The sequence below is a fragment of the Dama dama genome, chromosome 26 (assembly GCF_033118175.1).
Source record: "Dama dama isolate Ldn47 chromosome 26, ASM3311817v1, whole genome shotgun sequence".
In the NCBI taxonomy this organism is placed as follows: Eukaryota; Metazoa; Chordata; class Mammalia; order Artiodactyla; family Cervidae; genus Dama; species Dama dama.
Genome location: NC_083706.1, coordinates 21,283,749 through 21,302,112, shown reverse-complemented (window position 1 = coordinate 21,302,112; position 18,364 = coordinate 21,283,749). Strand labels below are relative to the sequence as shown.

Genomic DNA, 18,364 nt, shown 5'->3' with positions numbered 1-18,364 from the left:
CTTTGGGTAGAATAGCCATTTTGATAATATTAATTCTTCCAATCCATGAACACGGTATGTTTCTCCATCTGTTTGTGTCCTCTTTGATTTCTTTCATCAGTGTTTTATAGTTTTCTATGTATAGGTCCTTTGTTTCTTTAGGTAGATATACTCCTAAGTATTTTATTCTTTTTGTTGCAATGGTGAATGGTATTGTTTCCTTAATTTCTCTGTCTGTTTTTTCATTGTTAGTATATAGGAATGCAAGGGATTTCTGTGTGTTAATTTTATATCCTGCAACTTTACTATATTCATTGATTAGCTCTAGTAATTTTCTGGTAGAGTCTTTAGGGTTTTCTATGTAGAGGATCATGTCATCTGCAAACAGTGAGAGTTTTACTTCTTCTTTTCCTATCTGGATTCCTTTTACTTCTTTTTCTGCTCTGATTGCTGAGGCCAGAACTTCCAACACTACATTGAATAGTAGTGGTGAGAGTGGGCACCCTTGTCTTGTTCCTGATTTCAGGGGAAATGCCTTCAATTTTTCACCATTGAGGGTGATGCTTGCTGTGGGTTTGTCATATATAGCTTTTATTATGTTGAGGTATGTTCCTTCTATTCCTGCTTTTTTGGAGAGTTTTAATCATAAATGAGTGTTGAATTTTGTCAAAGGCTTTCTCTGCATCTATTGAGATAATCATATGGTTTTTATCTTTCAATTTGTTAATGTGGTGTATTACATTGATTGATTTGTGGATATTAAAGAATCCTTGCATTCCTGGGATAAAGCCCACTTGGTCATGGTGTATGATTTTTTTAATATGTTGTTGGATTCTGTTTGCTAGAATTTTGTTAAGGACTTTTGCATCTATGTTCATCAGTGATATTGGCCTGTAGTTTTCTTTTTTTGTGGCATCTTTGTCTGGTTTTGGAATTAGGGTGATGGTGGCCTCATAGAATGAGTTTGGAAGCTTACCTTCTTCTGCAATTTTCTGGAAGAGTTTGAGTAAGATAGGTGTTAGCTCTTCTCTAAATTTTTGGTAGAATTCAGCTGGGAAGCCATCTGGTCCTGGGCTTTTGTTTGCTGGAAGATTTTTGATTACAGTTTCGATTTCCTTGCTTGTGATGGGTCTGTTAAGATCTTCTATTTCTTCCTGGTTGAGTTTTGGAAAGTTATACTTTTCTAAGAATTTGTCCATTTCATCCAAGTTGTCCATTTTATTGGCATAGAGCTGCTGGTAGTAGTCTCTTATGATCCTTTGTATTTCAGTGTTGTCTGTTGTGATCTCTCCATTTTCATTTCACTATGGATAGATCAACGAAACAGAAAATTAACAAGGAAACACAAACCTTAAATGACACAATGGACCAGCTAGACCTAATTGATATCTATAGGACATTTCACCCCAAAACAATCAACTTCACCTTTTTCTCAAGTGCACACGGAACATTCTCCAGAATAGATCACATCCTGGGCCATAAATCTGGTCTTGGGAAATTCAAAAAAATTGAAATCATTCCAGTCATCTTTTCTGACCACAGTGCAGTAAGATTAGATCTCAATTACAGGAAAAAAATTGTTAAAACTTCAAACATATGGAGGCTAAATAACACGCTTCTGAATAACCAACAAATCATAGAAGAAATCAAAAAAGAAATCAAAATATGTATAGAAATGAATGAAAATGAAAACACAACAACCCAAAACCTATGGGACACTGTAAAAGCAGTGCTAAGGGGAAGGTTCATAGCATTACAGGCTTGCATGAACTTTTCTAACATTTTCTCCTCAGTGTTTTAATGTCATCAATTGAATTTGGTATGAAAAAGTAGGAAACTGCATTCCTTGTTGAACCTAATTTACTGCTTAGTACTTCTCAGTACTAAGGACCATGATTTAATACTCATCTAATAACTTGAGATAATAATATATTTTCCAAAGTATCTAATTCAGAATCAGGAAAGTATTTTTTTTCAAAGCTATGAGGTACTACAGGCTTGAAAATAATTTTAAAAATTCATGTCAAGTGATGGACTTAGCTTTTATGGGCTGTGGATGAGTCAAATATAAAGAAGTACAGTGGCTTAGTTCTAGTTAATATCAATATTCAACTGTGATCTTTTGAGTTGTCCCCATAATATCATCAGGATTCCATCTTTTGTCATTAAATTGGCCAGACTTTTTGGCAAAGGATTTGGCCAGTGTCAGCGTCAGGAACCTCATCTGCAATGTGGGAGCTGGTGGACCAGACCCAGAAGGAGGTCCGGCCCCATCCAGCACTGCTACCCCTACTGAGGGAAAAAGTAGAAGCAAAGAAAGGAGAAGCTGAAGAGTCTGATGATGACATGAGCTCTGGTCTTTTTGACTAAAACACATTCAATACAAAGCAGAGCTCTTAAAAAAAAGAAGAAGGAATTTGAGAATTGCCAACAAAAAACTGTACTCTTCTAATTCTCTGCCTAAATAGTTGGCAGAGATCTAAACATGGATCCCCAACTTCCAGGATCTAATGTCTTATGATCTGAGGTGGAGCTGATGTAATAATAATAGAAATAAAGTACACAATAAATGTAATGCACTTGAATCATCCTGAAACCACTCCCCCTCACCCTGGTCCATGGAAAAATTGTCTTCCATGAAACCAGCCCCTGGTGACAAAAAAGTTGGGGACCACTGGTTTAAGAAATTATAGTTGAACAACATAGAGTCTGAGACTATTTATATTTATGTTTGTATTCTCACAATGTTCCCAGTATCTGGGATACTAAATATAAATGGTTGTTGGGTGTACCAGTTATCTATTGTCACACAATGCTGTTTACTCACCAGAAAAACTTAGTGGCATCCAGATAAACACATTTTTCATGAGGCTCTGGAATTCAGCTGACCTAAGTTAGTTTTAGCTCATCTGGTTGGGTTTAACCAAATATTTAAGACTCTTCTAGCCCTTAGTTGTCTCAACCAGGATGACTGGGGTAACCTGACTCTAATTTCTGTCCTGTTCAACCTGCAGAAGGCTAGTCTGGGCATGTTCTCACAATGTAGGGGAAGGACACCCATGAGTAAGACCAACTGTGCAAGCATTTTCAACTCTGTGTCACATGTGTCAACTTTCTGTTGGTCTAGCAAAAGTCACATGGACAACTCAAAAGTCAGAGTAAGAAGGCAGTGCAAAATCAAACAGGAAGAACATGCATACAGAGAGGAGCAAGAATTGGTCCATTGAGTGAATACATGGGTCAACGAGTGAGGGAAAAGCACTGGACTAAGGGTTGGGAGACATATCCCTGAGGCACTGTTCATTCTGTTAATTTGGGTATATTGTTTAATTGTGAAGGACCCTAATTTCCTTAATGGCTCTTCCCAAACTTTAAAAGCCTTTGATTCAAGCTTTTAATGAAGTTTTAATGAATATAATGCTGTATACAGTCAGTAAGAGGAACCTAAGGGAAGTTGTTCATTATGCTACTCTTTAGTGAACCAACATGGCTAGTGTGGATGGCCAAAATTGATCGGCTACTTTTGACTCCATGAATCTCTGAATATTTTGTAATCATATCCAAGCTGAAAAACTTCTAATCTGAATTTCAGTAAGGAGCAATGTGCTGAAAATTCAATTTCTTATTTAAATTGAAAATTCAATTTAGTGCTTGTTCCTATCTGATGATTCTTTTGAAGCATACAGTATGTCAGGGCAACATCAAACCCTATGACATTTCTTATAAGTGAGATGTGTTTTAGAGTCCATTGATGTTTTACCTTAATAATTCATTGCTATGATGAATTGCCATTCTAAAATTGACTAGAGGAGCTTTGTCATACTTGGACAATGTTGATAAAAGTGTAGGTTATTTTAAAGTAAATATTGTGATTAGTTTTATGATATAAAATGTGTAGATAATACAGAAGTGAAACCTGTTCTTCATTATACAATAAGTAATTATGTAACATATAATGAAAGTCTGCATTACTAAATTATTAAGAATAAAAATGAAGTAAACAATATTTTATAAGCTTCATAAGAAGAAAGTAATGTACACAAATGGGTTTTGAAGATAATATTCTGCATCTGAGAGGACTTGTTAATTGAATCACCTAGATTGCCTCAAAAATTCAACACCTAGATTACCAAAGTATATTGATGAAGATATAACCTGTAACCCACTTTGACATATGGACTGTTTGATTTCAGATATACAGAAATAACTCGCCATATGATAACTATCCTTGTCATACACTGGGAAGCATTCATTTTGGACTGATAATTTACTTGTAAAATCAATCACTCTGGTCTGTGTCATTTCAGAGTGTCCACGTAGACAGATCCAAGAAACTGTACTCAAATCAAGTTGGTCTGGACTCAAAAGTACCAGCTGGTTGTCAGAATGATTTGGCTGATCTGGAGAAACAGAAGAGAAAGACTGAGGCAACTGCAATAACAGGTACTGATGCAACCACAGGTTGGTTAAGCCACATGATACTGGTTTTAACTGCCTTTATGACAAAGGCAAAATGTACAGCTTCTTATTACCATTTTATTTGGAATATATGACTCAGTCAAAGCAACAGCCCTGAACTGTGAATCTCACTGAAATTTAGTTTTAAGTGAATCATAATATTAAACACATTGACAAAAGATCTGTTCATTGTTTGCTGTTATTAGATTTTTTTTCTCATTTATGATTTTCATGCCCAAGGAAGTGTTTTTAGTCTAACATTTCTTGTATTATCATGACAATAATATTGCTAAATGTTTGCTAGATTTAACAAGAAGGATTAACAGCTTGAGAAGAGGTCAAGATAATTGAGATTCTTTTAATTTTAAAAAGTGTCAGATGGGTAGCCTAATGCAGACTTGAATTATAATAGTTTAGTTTATAGAGACGGTGTTCTGATATTTTTCATCTCTACTAAAAGCAAAACAAGAGCAAATGGACTTGTCAAAAAGTTGATAGCATTCAATTAAGTTACCCAGACTAACTTCCATATTGTGGAAATCTGGGATAAGTTAGCAAGGGAAATGAGAATTTTCTTTCTTGGCAATATTTTTAAACACACCAAAGAAGCTCAATTTCTATTACACTTTATCTTTGAAACTTCACATTTCGTTTGTAGAAAAATTGAAACTGTAATTATGCTTAAGCATATGGTTTGTTCTTTTTCCCTCCTTATTTGATTTTGTAGCCGGCACTCTTTTTTCCTCCAAGGGCATGTAAAAGTCAAAATACTAGATATAAAGTCTCTGAAGTGTTTCTGCTCAAACTCTGACTGTGCAATCTGGGTTCTTTCATGTAGTTAACTTACTGGCTTCTGACACTCCTATAAAAATATCCCATAGAGCTTTTCTTATTACTTTTTCATTGACTCTTTCTGAATGATAAAAATGAAATTGTATAAAGGGCTTTGAAAACCATGCATATTGCAATTCCTCCAAATTTCAAATACTAACCAAGTGTGACTATAAAAGAAACAACTACTGCAGCGAAAATTGGCTGCAGTGTGCTGAGTCTCAGGCTATTATTAATTCATTGGAAACTGTTTTTTTTTTCCTTAAGATTATGGATCCTAAAAAGTACCAGATAACACAATCGCTGAGATCAAAGTTTTTGTTTCAATCATTGCAAAACTTATTATCTGACCTTCCCCTGTGTGTGAATCTTCCTGGGATGCTGTATGACAGCTCCAGGTTTGTGCTGTGAATGAATCAGTGCAGAGTATGATACAGACCAGGGCAGGAACTGCTTTGAACCTATTGCCTGTTAGTGATGGTTTAAGAAAAAAGAGGACCTGGAATTAAAGTGATGGTCCTAGGCAAGTGCGACTTTCTAACTTTACTCAAGAGAGTGAAATGAAATCTGCTTTCTTACATTAATTTCAACAAGAATTTATTTAAAAACTACACAGTGTGTGTATCTGGGCAGCATTTTCACTTGCTTTCCCATTTGAAATTATGATAAATTATAGAGTCTGTCTTCATTGTGAATTATAATTGTGTGACAGTTCCATAACAAGAACACAAAAGTAAAGCAGAAATATAATTCTTCAAAATTCATTTTTGTCTTGTGAAACTTAGTCTATTTTCTTCAGTAAAAAGAGGCTCTTTGAATCTATGTGTGTGTTAGTAGCCCAGACGTGTCCGACTCTGTAGCCCACCAGGCTTCTCTGTCCATGGGATTCTCCAGGCAAGGATACTGGAGTGGATTGCCGTCCCCTTCTCCAGGGGATCTTCCCAATCCAGGGATCAAACCCCAGTGTCCTGCATTGCAGGCAGATTCTTTACCATCTGAGCCATCAGGGAAGCCCCTTTGGATCTATACTTAACATTTACTGTACTTTGAATGAGTAGCTCATCTGTGAATATTCGTTAACTACCTGATGGTTCAGGATGGACAAATCATACTCTTTCTGAGTTTTCTCCTCTTTTAAAATTTTAGACACAAGTCAGTCATTTCCTAAATTCTCTTCGGGTGAGAATGGCAGTTTTAGAGTCTCTGTAGCATATCACAGAGAAAGCAAAGCGAAACCAAACAAAGCCTCATTAAGACAGGGAAGCTGCTTCTGCGGTTTTGCCCCTTCTGGACACCCAGACCTTCTTCTTTCAGTTAGATGAAGTGGAACCATTTCAGATCTGTATCTAATAATTATACTAAAGGGAATTATTTATTTTGAAATTCACTACAGACAACTAGAAGATTCACTCTAAATAGCTGAACACGTTGTATAATGAAGGTTTGATCTGTTGTGGCCGGGAACACAGGAGATTCTACCACAGGATCCGTGCTGTCAGTCCCAGCTCCTCTTCACTTAAGAAACATGAACATACCTCACCAGATCTCAAGGGTGACCTTCCTCTCTGGATCCTCGATTCACTCTGGCTGTTCGACAAGGCCCATATCTTATTTAGGGAACATTATTATTAAGTCTGCACCAGAAGAACAGTTTTCTGAAAGTAGGATGATTACGTAGTTAAATTTTGGACTCCGAACCTAAGACTAAACGTTAAACGTTGGCTACTGCATTCACCAGCTGTGTATCACAAACAATTTGCTAACATCTCTGTCTCTTTATTTGTAAAATTGGGTTAATAATAGTGCTATCCTACAGGCTATTTCAATGACTACATTAGATAAAATAGGTTAAAATTAGTATGCCTGCAAGCTAAGCCGCTTCAGTCATGTCCAACTATTTGCAATGCTATGGACAGTAGCTGGCCAGGCTCCTCTGTCCACGGGATTCTCCAGGCAAGAATACTGGAGTGGGTTTCCATGCCCTCCTCCAGGGGATCTTCCAAACCCAGGGATTGAACCCGCATCTCTTAAGTCTCTTACATTGGCAGGCAGGTTCTTTACCACTAGCACCAGCTGAGAAGCCCAAAGTATAGTACATAATACACTCCAGTTGAATTATGGCTATTGTAATTCATGTCTGCATATTTATGAGTTGATGGCTAAGAAAAATTTTGCCTCCTGACAGTATATTTTGCAAAGTGCTGGCTCTGACCACTTGGTATGGCTCTTATAGTCTCTGAGTTTCTGTCCATAGTATTTCCCTTTGAGAACTCTGTCCTCTTGGGAATTTCAAGGCCTCTATGAATCTTATGTACATGAAAAGTGATTAGAAATCTTTTGCAGATGTGTCACTGAATCCTCTGAATCTTTGAAGCAATGCGATCCTACAAAGACGTGGAATCCTTGAGCCTCCCTAAAGGACCCCTCCCACCCCCTACCTCAGCTGCAGTAGCTCAAGAAGAGTCCAGTTTCCCTGGTTCATCAGTGGCAGCAGTGTTTTTGAAGAGATGACATGTGTTAAGAGCAAATGTTTGTACTGAGCTATTTGCTTCACGTCCAGTTTCCAGGGTGGACTTGCATATGGAAAGTTTATTGAGAAGTGCTTTGTGGGACAACACATAGGTTGAGGAATGAAAGCAGGTCTGGACAGAGAAGTCATCATAATAGAAATCACAATAAATAAAAGAAATCATAGTAGTGTCACAAGAAAGACCTCAGCTGATGGCACAGGGAACTGTGGAACTGGTGTGGCTCTTCTGAGTTCTCCTGTGTTAGGACAAGGGGGCCAGGTTTTCATGGCCCCTGCTTCAGTCCATCATTGGATTCAGCTGCCTTTGGAAAGGGGACATGACTGTGGGCAAGGTGGCTTCCTTCAGCCCAGGGCAAAGTTGTTTGGTATCAGGATTATCATTTAGCTGTGAGAAGGATCTGGTTATTGTGTAGGTCACACATTAGTTGTAGAGACTGCTTCTGGTGATCTGACTGGCTAAACAGAAAGATGGTTTTCTTTTATTCTCTTTATATGTTTGGTTTTATCCTACATAAATATTCTCTATTACGTAAATTTTATACTCTCCTGATCAACATTCTCTAATGGAATTTCCTTGCTTCTGAAGCTCCAACTATATTCTAATTATCCTACATCTTTATATTAAACCCAAGCCACAACTCATCCTCCAAGTAATCAAGTAGTGAGAAGACCCCTGGGCCAGAAAACAGAATACAGGTTCAGTAAGGTCTAGTCCCAGCGCTGTGCATCCTAGCTGTACAGACTGTCCCAGGACATTTCATTTTTCTGAATTATATTTTCCTCATCAAAATATGAGATGCCCCAGGTTCTAAAAGCATGTGATTAGATGGTCTTTTCTGATATCATAGTCACGGCACTATGATAAGTTAAGACTTTCTAAGCTAAGACTCACATAGAAATGATTCACCACATCTAGAAACATACTTATGGTAAATTAAACAGATAAGAGGAAACAAGTTTCATGGAAAAGCTTTCATTAAGGTCATGGCAGAAGCTAGAAAGAAAGAATGGGTTTATAAGAAGATAAAGAATTCTTTATATTGAGCTTTACTTCAATGTTAATGTTTACTGTAAACATATTTTACTTATATGTTGGGAATCAAAGCATAGGAACTTTTCTATAAAACTATTTCAGAATTAAACAAGGTGAGGGTTCCATTTTAAAGACCTTGACTGAATGACTGAATATATGTTATTTAGACATAGGAACTTTAGAAATAAAAAAATATATCCTTGTTTTTCAATTTTATTAAACGCAGACTTCAATAATTCATTGTTATTCTAGATAATATGTAATTTTAAGCACAATAATTACTTTTACTCCTAAAGACTAGAAAATCATTGTTTAAGATATCAGATAATTTCAAACTGGTAATCCAAAAATCTGGTATATCTTTTGTCCTTCTCTTAACATCAATGCAGATTTTTCATAATATAAACAAAATAATGACACCAGTAGAACTTCTCTCACATTTCTAGGGAATACTGTTTTCAGTTTAGAAATACTGACAGCCTAAAGTAAAACATTATAAGTCTGCTCTTCCTTTTATAGCAACCTATTAATATTTCCCTCTTTTTGGAAGGTTTAAATGTTGAAGAATATACTGGAAGGAGAACCCACAGTCATTTCCTTCTTTGAACAATTCTGAAACATCATTTCCTATTAGGCAGTTGTGTGAGTACCGACAGCCTTGACCCTCTTCTTCCCTAGAGATTAATTTATTTCCTGCAGTGCTTGCTCTTCATGGAAAATCTGACCTGTCAGCCCTCACCAATGGGAGATCTCATCAGCAGAATGTTAATTATAAAAGCAAAACCATATACCATATTGAAAGGGAAAAGCAGTTCTCCAGGCAATGCAGTCTTTTTGTTTTCTTTTCTCTCCGCTTCATTCTCTCCTCAGACTGTGCCTGAGTAGGAACATTATCCACTGGGGAAACATTCTGCGAGATGGTGGGGTATAGAGGAAATGTGCAGGCTTTGCCACCAGACAGACCCAAAACTGAATTCTAACTCAAATAATGTTGAATTTATTTGGGATTTGATTTCTTTATCTGTAAAATAAACATAAAAATGCCTGCCTCATGTGAAATTATATAATGAGACTGGCACGCTAGAAAATTATTCATATTATCATAGCCTTCGTTTAGTACCTACTGCATATTGACTAGTGTGGCATAATTGTAACCATGTCACATGTTAATCTATTAGAGTTTAAGAAATATATCTTTCAGCTTTAGGAGTTAGGCATATGAGATGAAGACACCTTATTGAGATGGCCTGTTTGAAGTTTTACTCTTCATTTCCTTTCTCTTCTCATCATCACTCACACTTTTCATGATGCTCACTAGATACTTATGAACTTATTTTTTTTCACAAATCAGTTCTTAAAAAATTGAAAGGTGTTTGCTAATAGTTTTAGGCCTACCTATTCAGGTTGGAAACTGTGTTTTAGTTTATTAAAAGTTATTTCTCTAAAATTGTCAATTTCTGTTTGCTTACGTCTCAGAAACAAAATTTTGGTGAATTAAATCTTGAGACAAAGAAGATTGTCAGCAAAGACGGTGGCAGCAAAGCAGAGATAAGAGATACAAGATGAAGAAACAAAAGCAATTATTTTAAGTCCAGGACGATCACTCTTTCAGTAGTATGACTACAATTAACAAATCTGTTTAAGTACATTCACTTTTTTATTGTTTCCCCCACGTGGTTTTATAACTTGTGTGTAACACTATAAAGAAAACCAGTTAAAGCAAATTCATCACTTTTCTGTGATAAAATAGGAAAAAGATGCCACAGTATAAAGTCATAATAACCGAGACCAGATGCAGGGCTCCTGCAGCAGACGGGAGCTCTGTGCACAGAGCAGAGAAAAGTGTCATTCTTTCACACGGCAAAATGAGACTTTTCTTAATGACCAGTGACAGTATCTTAACTTGGGTGGAACAAGGGATTGGATCTGTATGTTGATCTTTGCCGTGGACCTTTATAGAGTCATATGCGCATCATTAATTGATCTTTTTTAATGGTAAATGCATTTTTTGAAACTATAGAGTTTTCTTAAAAATAATGAGCTTTTGAGCCTCTCCCCGATTTCCTAATTTTCCTTATTAATAACTTCTAACCTTATCATTTTAAATTTCCTTTCCCTTTTTTCCCTAACCTTTTTTCTTATTGGCAAAGGACTTTCTTTTACCCATTAGTTCAATCAATTTTGGTTTTTATTTCATTCACAAGGCCCATCTTTAATTTGGCCAATAAAGTAAGCAAAGCAAAAAGGAACAGATGACTTTGAAAATTTGTCTCAGTGAGTCTCTAAGTTCTTGTACATAAAACGGTCATTTAGTGAGCATGTTAAAAATACATATTCTTGGGATGTTCTCTCTCTAGTGGTGCTGACAACCTCTGGTGGGTCATATGCATCCCATTGCCTGTTATTGTACTGCCCTCAAGCTAAGAATATTTGTTTTTTCATTTTTAAGTGGTTGAAAAATAAAAATATTTTCTGACACATTAAAATTACCTAAAATTCAAATTTCAATTTTTATATAAAGTTTTACTGCAACAGAGCCACACTTATTCACGTGCACATGGTCTGTAGCCACTTTTGTGCTGTATCATCAGAACTGAGTAGTTTTGACCAAGACCATATGCAAAGCCTAAAATTTTTACGATTTGGCCCTCTAGAAGGAAACTTTGTTAACCCCTGCTCTAGAGAGTCTGATTCAGAGGTTCTCAAGAAAGAACAGTCATTGATTTGATTTCAACATGTTTTTAGGTGATTGTGATACTGAGGTCTGATGACACTTTGAAAGGTAATACAGTAGGAAAATTAAGAACAAACTGTCTCTTCTTCTCCCCTTCTCATCACCTACTCCACCAGCAATTCCTATTGGCTTTATCCTCAAACAGTATCTAGAATTTATTTATTTATTTATTTTTACCTAGTTCACTGCCATCAACTTTGTCCAAGCCATCATCACCTTTCATCTGCATTCTTGGACTGGCTTCCTAACTAGTCAATTTGCTTCTGCCCTTGCCTCAGTATCCTCCATTCTCAACAGGCCAGCCAGAGTGAATGTTTTAAAACTTTAATCCGATCATGTAACTCTTTTCTTCCGAATCCTCCAGGGGTCTCTCCATTTCTCGGTACCTTGGCCTCCCAGCTGCTCCTCAGAAGTCTGAGGGGCAGCCATCCTCAGCACAACACAGACTGTTTTCTCTAAGTGGCACAGTCTTTCCCCGAGAGATTTGCACGGCCTTTATCTTCATTTAGGTCTCTTCTTAGCCGTTACCTTCTTGGCAATTCCTTCCATGAACGCCCTATTTGAAACTGTAACTCTTCACCGGGGCCTACTGACCTCCTTCATGGCATCTCACACGCCGCACACTTTGCTGCTTTATTTTGATTATGGGCCGTCTTCCCCACATGTGGGCTCCATGAGGACAGGAAATTTTACCCATTTGCTCTGTCCTTAGATTTAAAAGAGTTCCTGGCTTACTGCTGGTTCTCAATAAATATTTCTTGAATAGAGAAATGAAGCCCAGACTCCCACTCTGTTCTTGACAGATTGTGTGTGACACCTATCAAACATGCAAAAACAATTGCCAGGAGTTTAAGACTCGTCTTTGAAAAATGACGTAATATCTTGTAACCACCACAGATGAGAAGAAGAATAAATTTGTATCATTTGCTTTTTTCCCTCTCAACCAATAACTTAGTTACAAAAATGCTAAAGGAAAGTAAATAGAGGAAGGGTACATGGGTGTAAATTCAGCTGAAGATGTTTGGAAGAGGTTCTAGAAAGTTCCACAAACAAGTGCTTCTTAGAGCAAGTAGATGTGGTTACTTCAAGTTTTACTTTTCAACATCAGGCTGAGCAGTTTGAGGAAAGGAACACTCGAAGTTCTCAAAAGGGAAAATGCAGGGCATGACTAGCCTTGGTTCAGTTAACTGTTTGGGAAAAATCAGCTTTATAAAAGAATGTAGAGCATTTTTAGATATACCTGAACTGGATTCCTCAAAAATCAGATGAAATGGAGATTTTCTTTGACTTTAATACTCTCATTCAAAAAAATTCTCATCTAATCTTACATATTTTTAAAGCTTCATTTTGTGAATTAAACAGTCATTTGTTCTTACATAGACGTTGACTATTGAAGAACTATTCTGACTATTGAAGAACACATTTTTGAGAGAAAAACAAAACAAAATAAAACTTCCTTCTGTGTTCTTCTGTGGATGAAGTATTTGGCTTGAACTCCCAGGAACTGAGTGCACCTGATTCCAGAGCCCTCAGTTAATATCATCATCTAAGTAATTATGAATTTTCAAAAATAATCAGTCAGTATTCAATTCAAGGTAAGAAACATCACCTCCAAATTAATTTGGTGACATTTTCCAAAGGAGTGGTCGATGAATGCCAAAAGGTTTGATGGCTTTAAATCAATTTGAATTTTAAAACCTAAATAATTGTCAGAAAAATCAGTTCATTCGCACTGTGAAAATTCTTGTAACTTAATTCAGTAAAGAACAAAGTTTCCGAACAGCATGTATATTATCTATGGTGAAACAGATCACCAGCCCAGGTGGGATGCATGAGACAAGTGCTCGGGCCTGGTGCACTGGGAAGATCCAGAGGAATCGGGTGGAGAGGGAGGTGGGAGGAGGGATCGGGATGGGGAATACGTGTAAATCTATTGCTGATTCATGTCAATGTATGACAAAACCCACTGGAAAAAAAAAAAAAAAGAACAAAGTTTCCACTTAACATGAAATCAGCTGTGTCTTAACTTCAGCTGGCCATTAAAGCACAGGCATCATTGAGGGGATTCCCGCCCTGGGTGGAAGATGGGGCTAAATCAGGCAGAGAGAGGCAACTTATAAAGTGAAGTCGCTCAGTCGTGTCTGACTCTTTGTGACCCGGTGGAATGTAGGTCACCAGGCTCCTCTGTCCACGGGATTTCCCAGGCAAGAATACTGGAGTGGGTTGCCATTTCCTTCTCCAGGGGGTCTTCCTGACCCAGGGATTGAACCTGAGTCTCCTGTATCGCAAGCAGATTCTTTCCCGCTGTGCTACCTGGGATTCCCAAATATTTCTTTGAGCCCCTTTGTTTTGGGCAGGGGGGCAAGAATACTGGAGTGGATTGCCATTCCCTTCTCCAGGAGATCTTCCCAACCCAGGGATTGAACCCGAACCCGGGTCTCCCACACTGTAGGCAGATGCTTTACCATCTGAGTCCCTTCCAAAACTAAGATAGTTTAAATCCTATTATTTTATATTGAGATAATTTAATTATTTTAATCCCTCCCCTCCCAGTTTTCTGCTTAACTCTGTTCTATCTTAAATCAGTTTACTGACAAGGGAAAGTGAAACTAATAACTGTCAAGATGACAGATTGAACTTTCAAGCTACAGGCTTGTGTGACTATGAGATAGTAATAGCAAGTAATATTTCTGTTGCACTTTACATTTTACAAAACACTTGCAGGTTCGTTATTGCATGTGATGTTTCCTCAATGCTATGATTCTGTTATTGTTACCAAAACTTATTCACTTGTAAGAAAATGGAATTCAGAGATTTCTCAAGACACACAGCCAGTAAGTCTTAGAATCAGGACTCAGATCGAGTTTTTCAGGTTGTTTCTCTGTACTACAGTGTATCTATTTCATTTGCCCTCCCCAGCCTCTCCCCTTATGAAAAGCAAGGCTGTGAGGGAGAAATTCGGTTGTTATCCCTTTTTGCAGATAAAGTCACAAAGATAGTCCGTGGTGGAAGTGGGGATTATATCTGGGCATGCTGCCTAAGAATCCTGTTTTCTTTTATCTATAATGTATATTCCACAGTATGTAGTTTTATTGCTGTTTGTGATAAAAGGAAGACATGAAAATCTGAAGGCAGCAGTTGGGGATGGTGGATGATGAGGAGAGAGAATGAAATCAAAGAGAGCATGAGGTCTAGACGATCTTCCTCTCATCCTACCCCACCTTCCAGCCCCCAGCCTCACCTAGCACTGAGGGGAAGTTGATGGAAGAAAATAAATTCAGGCTGTTAGAGGAATTAACATGATGTGTGGAGAAATTCCACTTTTTTCTGCTTTGACATCCTCTTTCTTTTTTTCCCAGTTAGTCTGTGAACTCCTCAGAGATCACAGACTATGTTTTGTCCTTATATTTCACACAGATAGTAAAACTAGGTAACAGTTGATGAAATAGTAAACCTCTTTATTGCAAAATATAAAACTTTTACATTTATTGACTCATTTGATCCTTGTCATAACCCTGTAAGATAGACATTATTGTCCCTTCCCCACTCGCCTTGTTTTCAAAGATGAGGAATTAAGGTACATAAAGGTTAAGTAACTTACTTAAGGTTATAGAGCCAGTGTGTAGTAGAAAAGGAAGGAAGGAAGAAGGAATGAAGGGAAGAGGAGGAAGAGGGAGGAGAGGAGAGAGGAAGGCAAGAAGGAAGGGAGGAAGAAAGGAAGGAAGAAGAGGAAAAGGGAGGCAGAAAGGGAGGTAGGGAGGAAGTCGTAGGCTAATGAACGCTCAGGGCCAACAACCTCAGAGTGTTCCTCTCCAGGTCCACGAGGCTAAGCACTGGACAGTAGATCACTAGCACAATGAGGAGTGAACAAGTGAAAGAAATGATCAGTTTTCTGTACTGTTTGACCATTATAGTTCATGCCATTAGAATTTTTTTTAAACTGCCTATGCCTCATGCTCCACAAAGCCATAAGGCAAAGAAGTGTCCATCTTCCTTGAACACAGAGAGTGCAGGGTAGCTTACTTTCCTTGAGAGTGTGACATGATGTCTTTTTTTAAAAAAAATTATTTATTTATTTTAATTGGAGGCTAATTACTTTACAATATTGTAGTGGTTTTTGCCATACATTGACATGAATCAGCCATGGGTGTACATGATGTCTTAACATCAAGTCTGTGCACATGTTCATTAGAAACGAGATTGTACAGCTTCTGTTTGAGACCTGTTGCTTTTTTTCATTTAATATTATAGGTACCCTTTTCTCCTCCACTAGATTTGGACTCCATTGCATAGCCATTGTGGCACAGCTGAGGTGATGGGTCTGCAACTGGACATTTTTTAGAGCACAATCAAGCTCTAGCCCCTTACTAGGCCAGTCTCTGAACTTCACCTTGGAGTCAGGTTTTCACTTTACATTGCCAGATAAAAGAGTCTTTATAAGCATAAACTAAAACACAAAGAAAAGCACTTTGTAAGCTGAAAGACACTTAACAAATTTAATGTATTATCTCACAGAAATATCTACTTTGTTTTTGAAGGGTTTACGTGAGTTCCTTGGACTTTTGGTTTTTTTGTTTGTTTTGTCTTGGTTCTTATTTTGTTCTCAGTTCTCAAAAAACTTAGAGGCAGGTGAGTGTCCTACAAACAGTACTTGAAAGCAAATAGTTTCTTTCTTGACTATTTCTAATACACGTTCTGATGGACCCCTTTTAATATTTTTTTCTTACAGAAATCTTCAAAACTGAAGAACATCAAAAACAATGAGATGTGACTGAAGCCACTTGGTCAGTGAACATAAATGTTGCAATGTAAAACCAAACCCTAGCCTCCTAGCTGAAAAAATAGCCCCGAAAGGAGTCCAGGCCATTGCAAAGGTGAAGACAACATTAAAAGTTTTTAACAGATAAAACTTAAAGAGCAACCTAGGGTATAAAATTCATAGTCTATTTTGTTGTGCCAAAATCTACATGTATTTTTTTATTGTTTCTAGGGACATGTTTATTTAATGTGCACATTTTTTGTGGTTTCTATTCCCACTACTGACAATTAAGCAATTGGAAATTACTTTTATACTTTAGTTTCTCAGTAAAACAATTTAAAATAGGACAAAAGCTCACCAACTATCTTCACTTTCCTCAGAATTTGTTTTGCCATTTTTTAGTGTTATCATCACTATTGTTAAAAACAACAAAAAATAATTATATGAGAATGATCTAAAATAGCCAGGTTTCTTATGTGATTCCCTTGGAGCTGTGGAAATAAGTTTGACTTTACATTTTTATTTAGTTTTAGAAACATATAGTGAAAAGTGTGTTTGAGACTTGACAGTCAAAACCACTCTGAGTTACAGGTAGTTCCCATAACTTTTTCCCCTGTCCCTTAATAACCAGAGTTCATTACTGCCATATCACCAAAGATCTGATAATATGCTTTATTAATTTATGTACTGTAGACCAGATAACCCTTTAGATAAATGTTTATTAGGATTGGAGGAAAGCCATTTCAGTTATGTATCATTTATGTATTAAGTATACAGGGACAACATTATTTGGCCTCTAACAAAATGAAATGACAGAGAATTATACAGGAATTATGCATATGTGCTATTTTGTTCAATTCTTGTGACCCCATGGACTATAGCCCGCCAGGCTCCTTTGCCATGGAATTTTCCAAGCAAGAATTTTCTGGGGTGGTTTACCATTTACTCCTCCAGTGGATCTTCCTGATCCAGGGATCAAACCATGCATTGGCAGGTGGGTTCTCTACCACGAGCCACCTAGGAAGCCATACAGGTATTATACAGGAATTTAATGGCCTACTTTGGACTTGGTTCATAGATTGTGCTGTATACAAAAATATAGGTAATCTCATATCTCATAATTATTTTATATCATGTATAGAAATCATTCGCTTTTTTAGTACTAGTTTCTGAAGACAAATCATGAAACAACTTTTCCACAGGAAAAAAATTACAATCTTTCATAAATGCTTACATGCTGACTTAACTTGCTTCTCTGTACCTTATTTTCTTCCTTTTCAAGTGGAAATGGACCCTGATTTCCAGTATCCTAAGGATTATTTAGTGATTTGAGATGGTAACATGTTGTTATTTTGATTTCTGAAATTTTCTGATGTTTCACTTTTATCTATTTCCATTGTTTGTGCCCATAAAAACAAGAACTTTTAAAAGATTATGTCCCCACGTTTGATTATTGAAGTCCACTGAGAATCCTTTCTCAACAATTTTGGCAAACTCATAAAACTCACAGGCCAGTTTGTTAATTTTCAAATAAAAATATATAGTATTTTTATTTGTTATATGAGAACAATTAAGTCCATACTTTTAGTAAGTACAATTCTTTGATTAGAAATTCAGGAGAATGTATGTCTTAGTTCAGTCATAAATCATCAAGAGCTTTCTAGTGGAAATCATATATATCATTTCTAACAATGCAAATCCTTTTTGTACTGTGTTTCTGGCTTTCTTGAATTTGAAAGACATAATAAACTTCATGCTCATCTATGGAAGATTTTGGGAGATTGAAAATAAAGTTTGTTTTGCTTGTGTGTATGTTCTCTGTCATATTTAATAACTATCGTCTTGTAACAAATAGAATATTCTTTAACTAGGATTGAAATCAGATCTTCAGGAAAAGGTTTATTTGTGTTGCCTTCCCTGGTGGCACTGTGGTAAAGACCACCTGCCAATTCAGGAGATGCAAGAGATACAGGTTCTATCCCTGGGTCGGGGAGACCCCCTGGAGTAGGGAACAGCAACCCACTTCAGTGTTCTTGCCAG

General features: G+C 37.0%; 1 protein-coding gene across 2 annotated transcripts in view; it reads left to right on the top strand.

The window, feature by feature from the left end:
* Window positions 1-18,136, top strand: part of THEMIS (thymocyte selection associated) — a 190,898-nt gene extending 172,762 nt beyond the window's left edge. For both annotated transcript variants that reach the window (XM_061130151.1, XM_061130152.1), the window contains 2 exons: window positions 4,287-4,422; window positions 16,295-18,136. In XM_061130151.1, coding sequence (XP_060986134.1) covers window positions 4,287-4,422; window positions 16,295-16,329 — 171 coding nt within the window. In that variant the 3' untranslated portion in view covers window positions 16,330-18,136. The remainder of the gene's footprint in view (window positions 1-4,286; window positions 4,423-16,294) is intronic.
* Window positions 18,137-18,364: the final 228 nt, after the last annotated feature.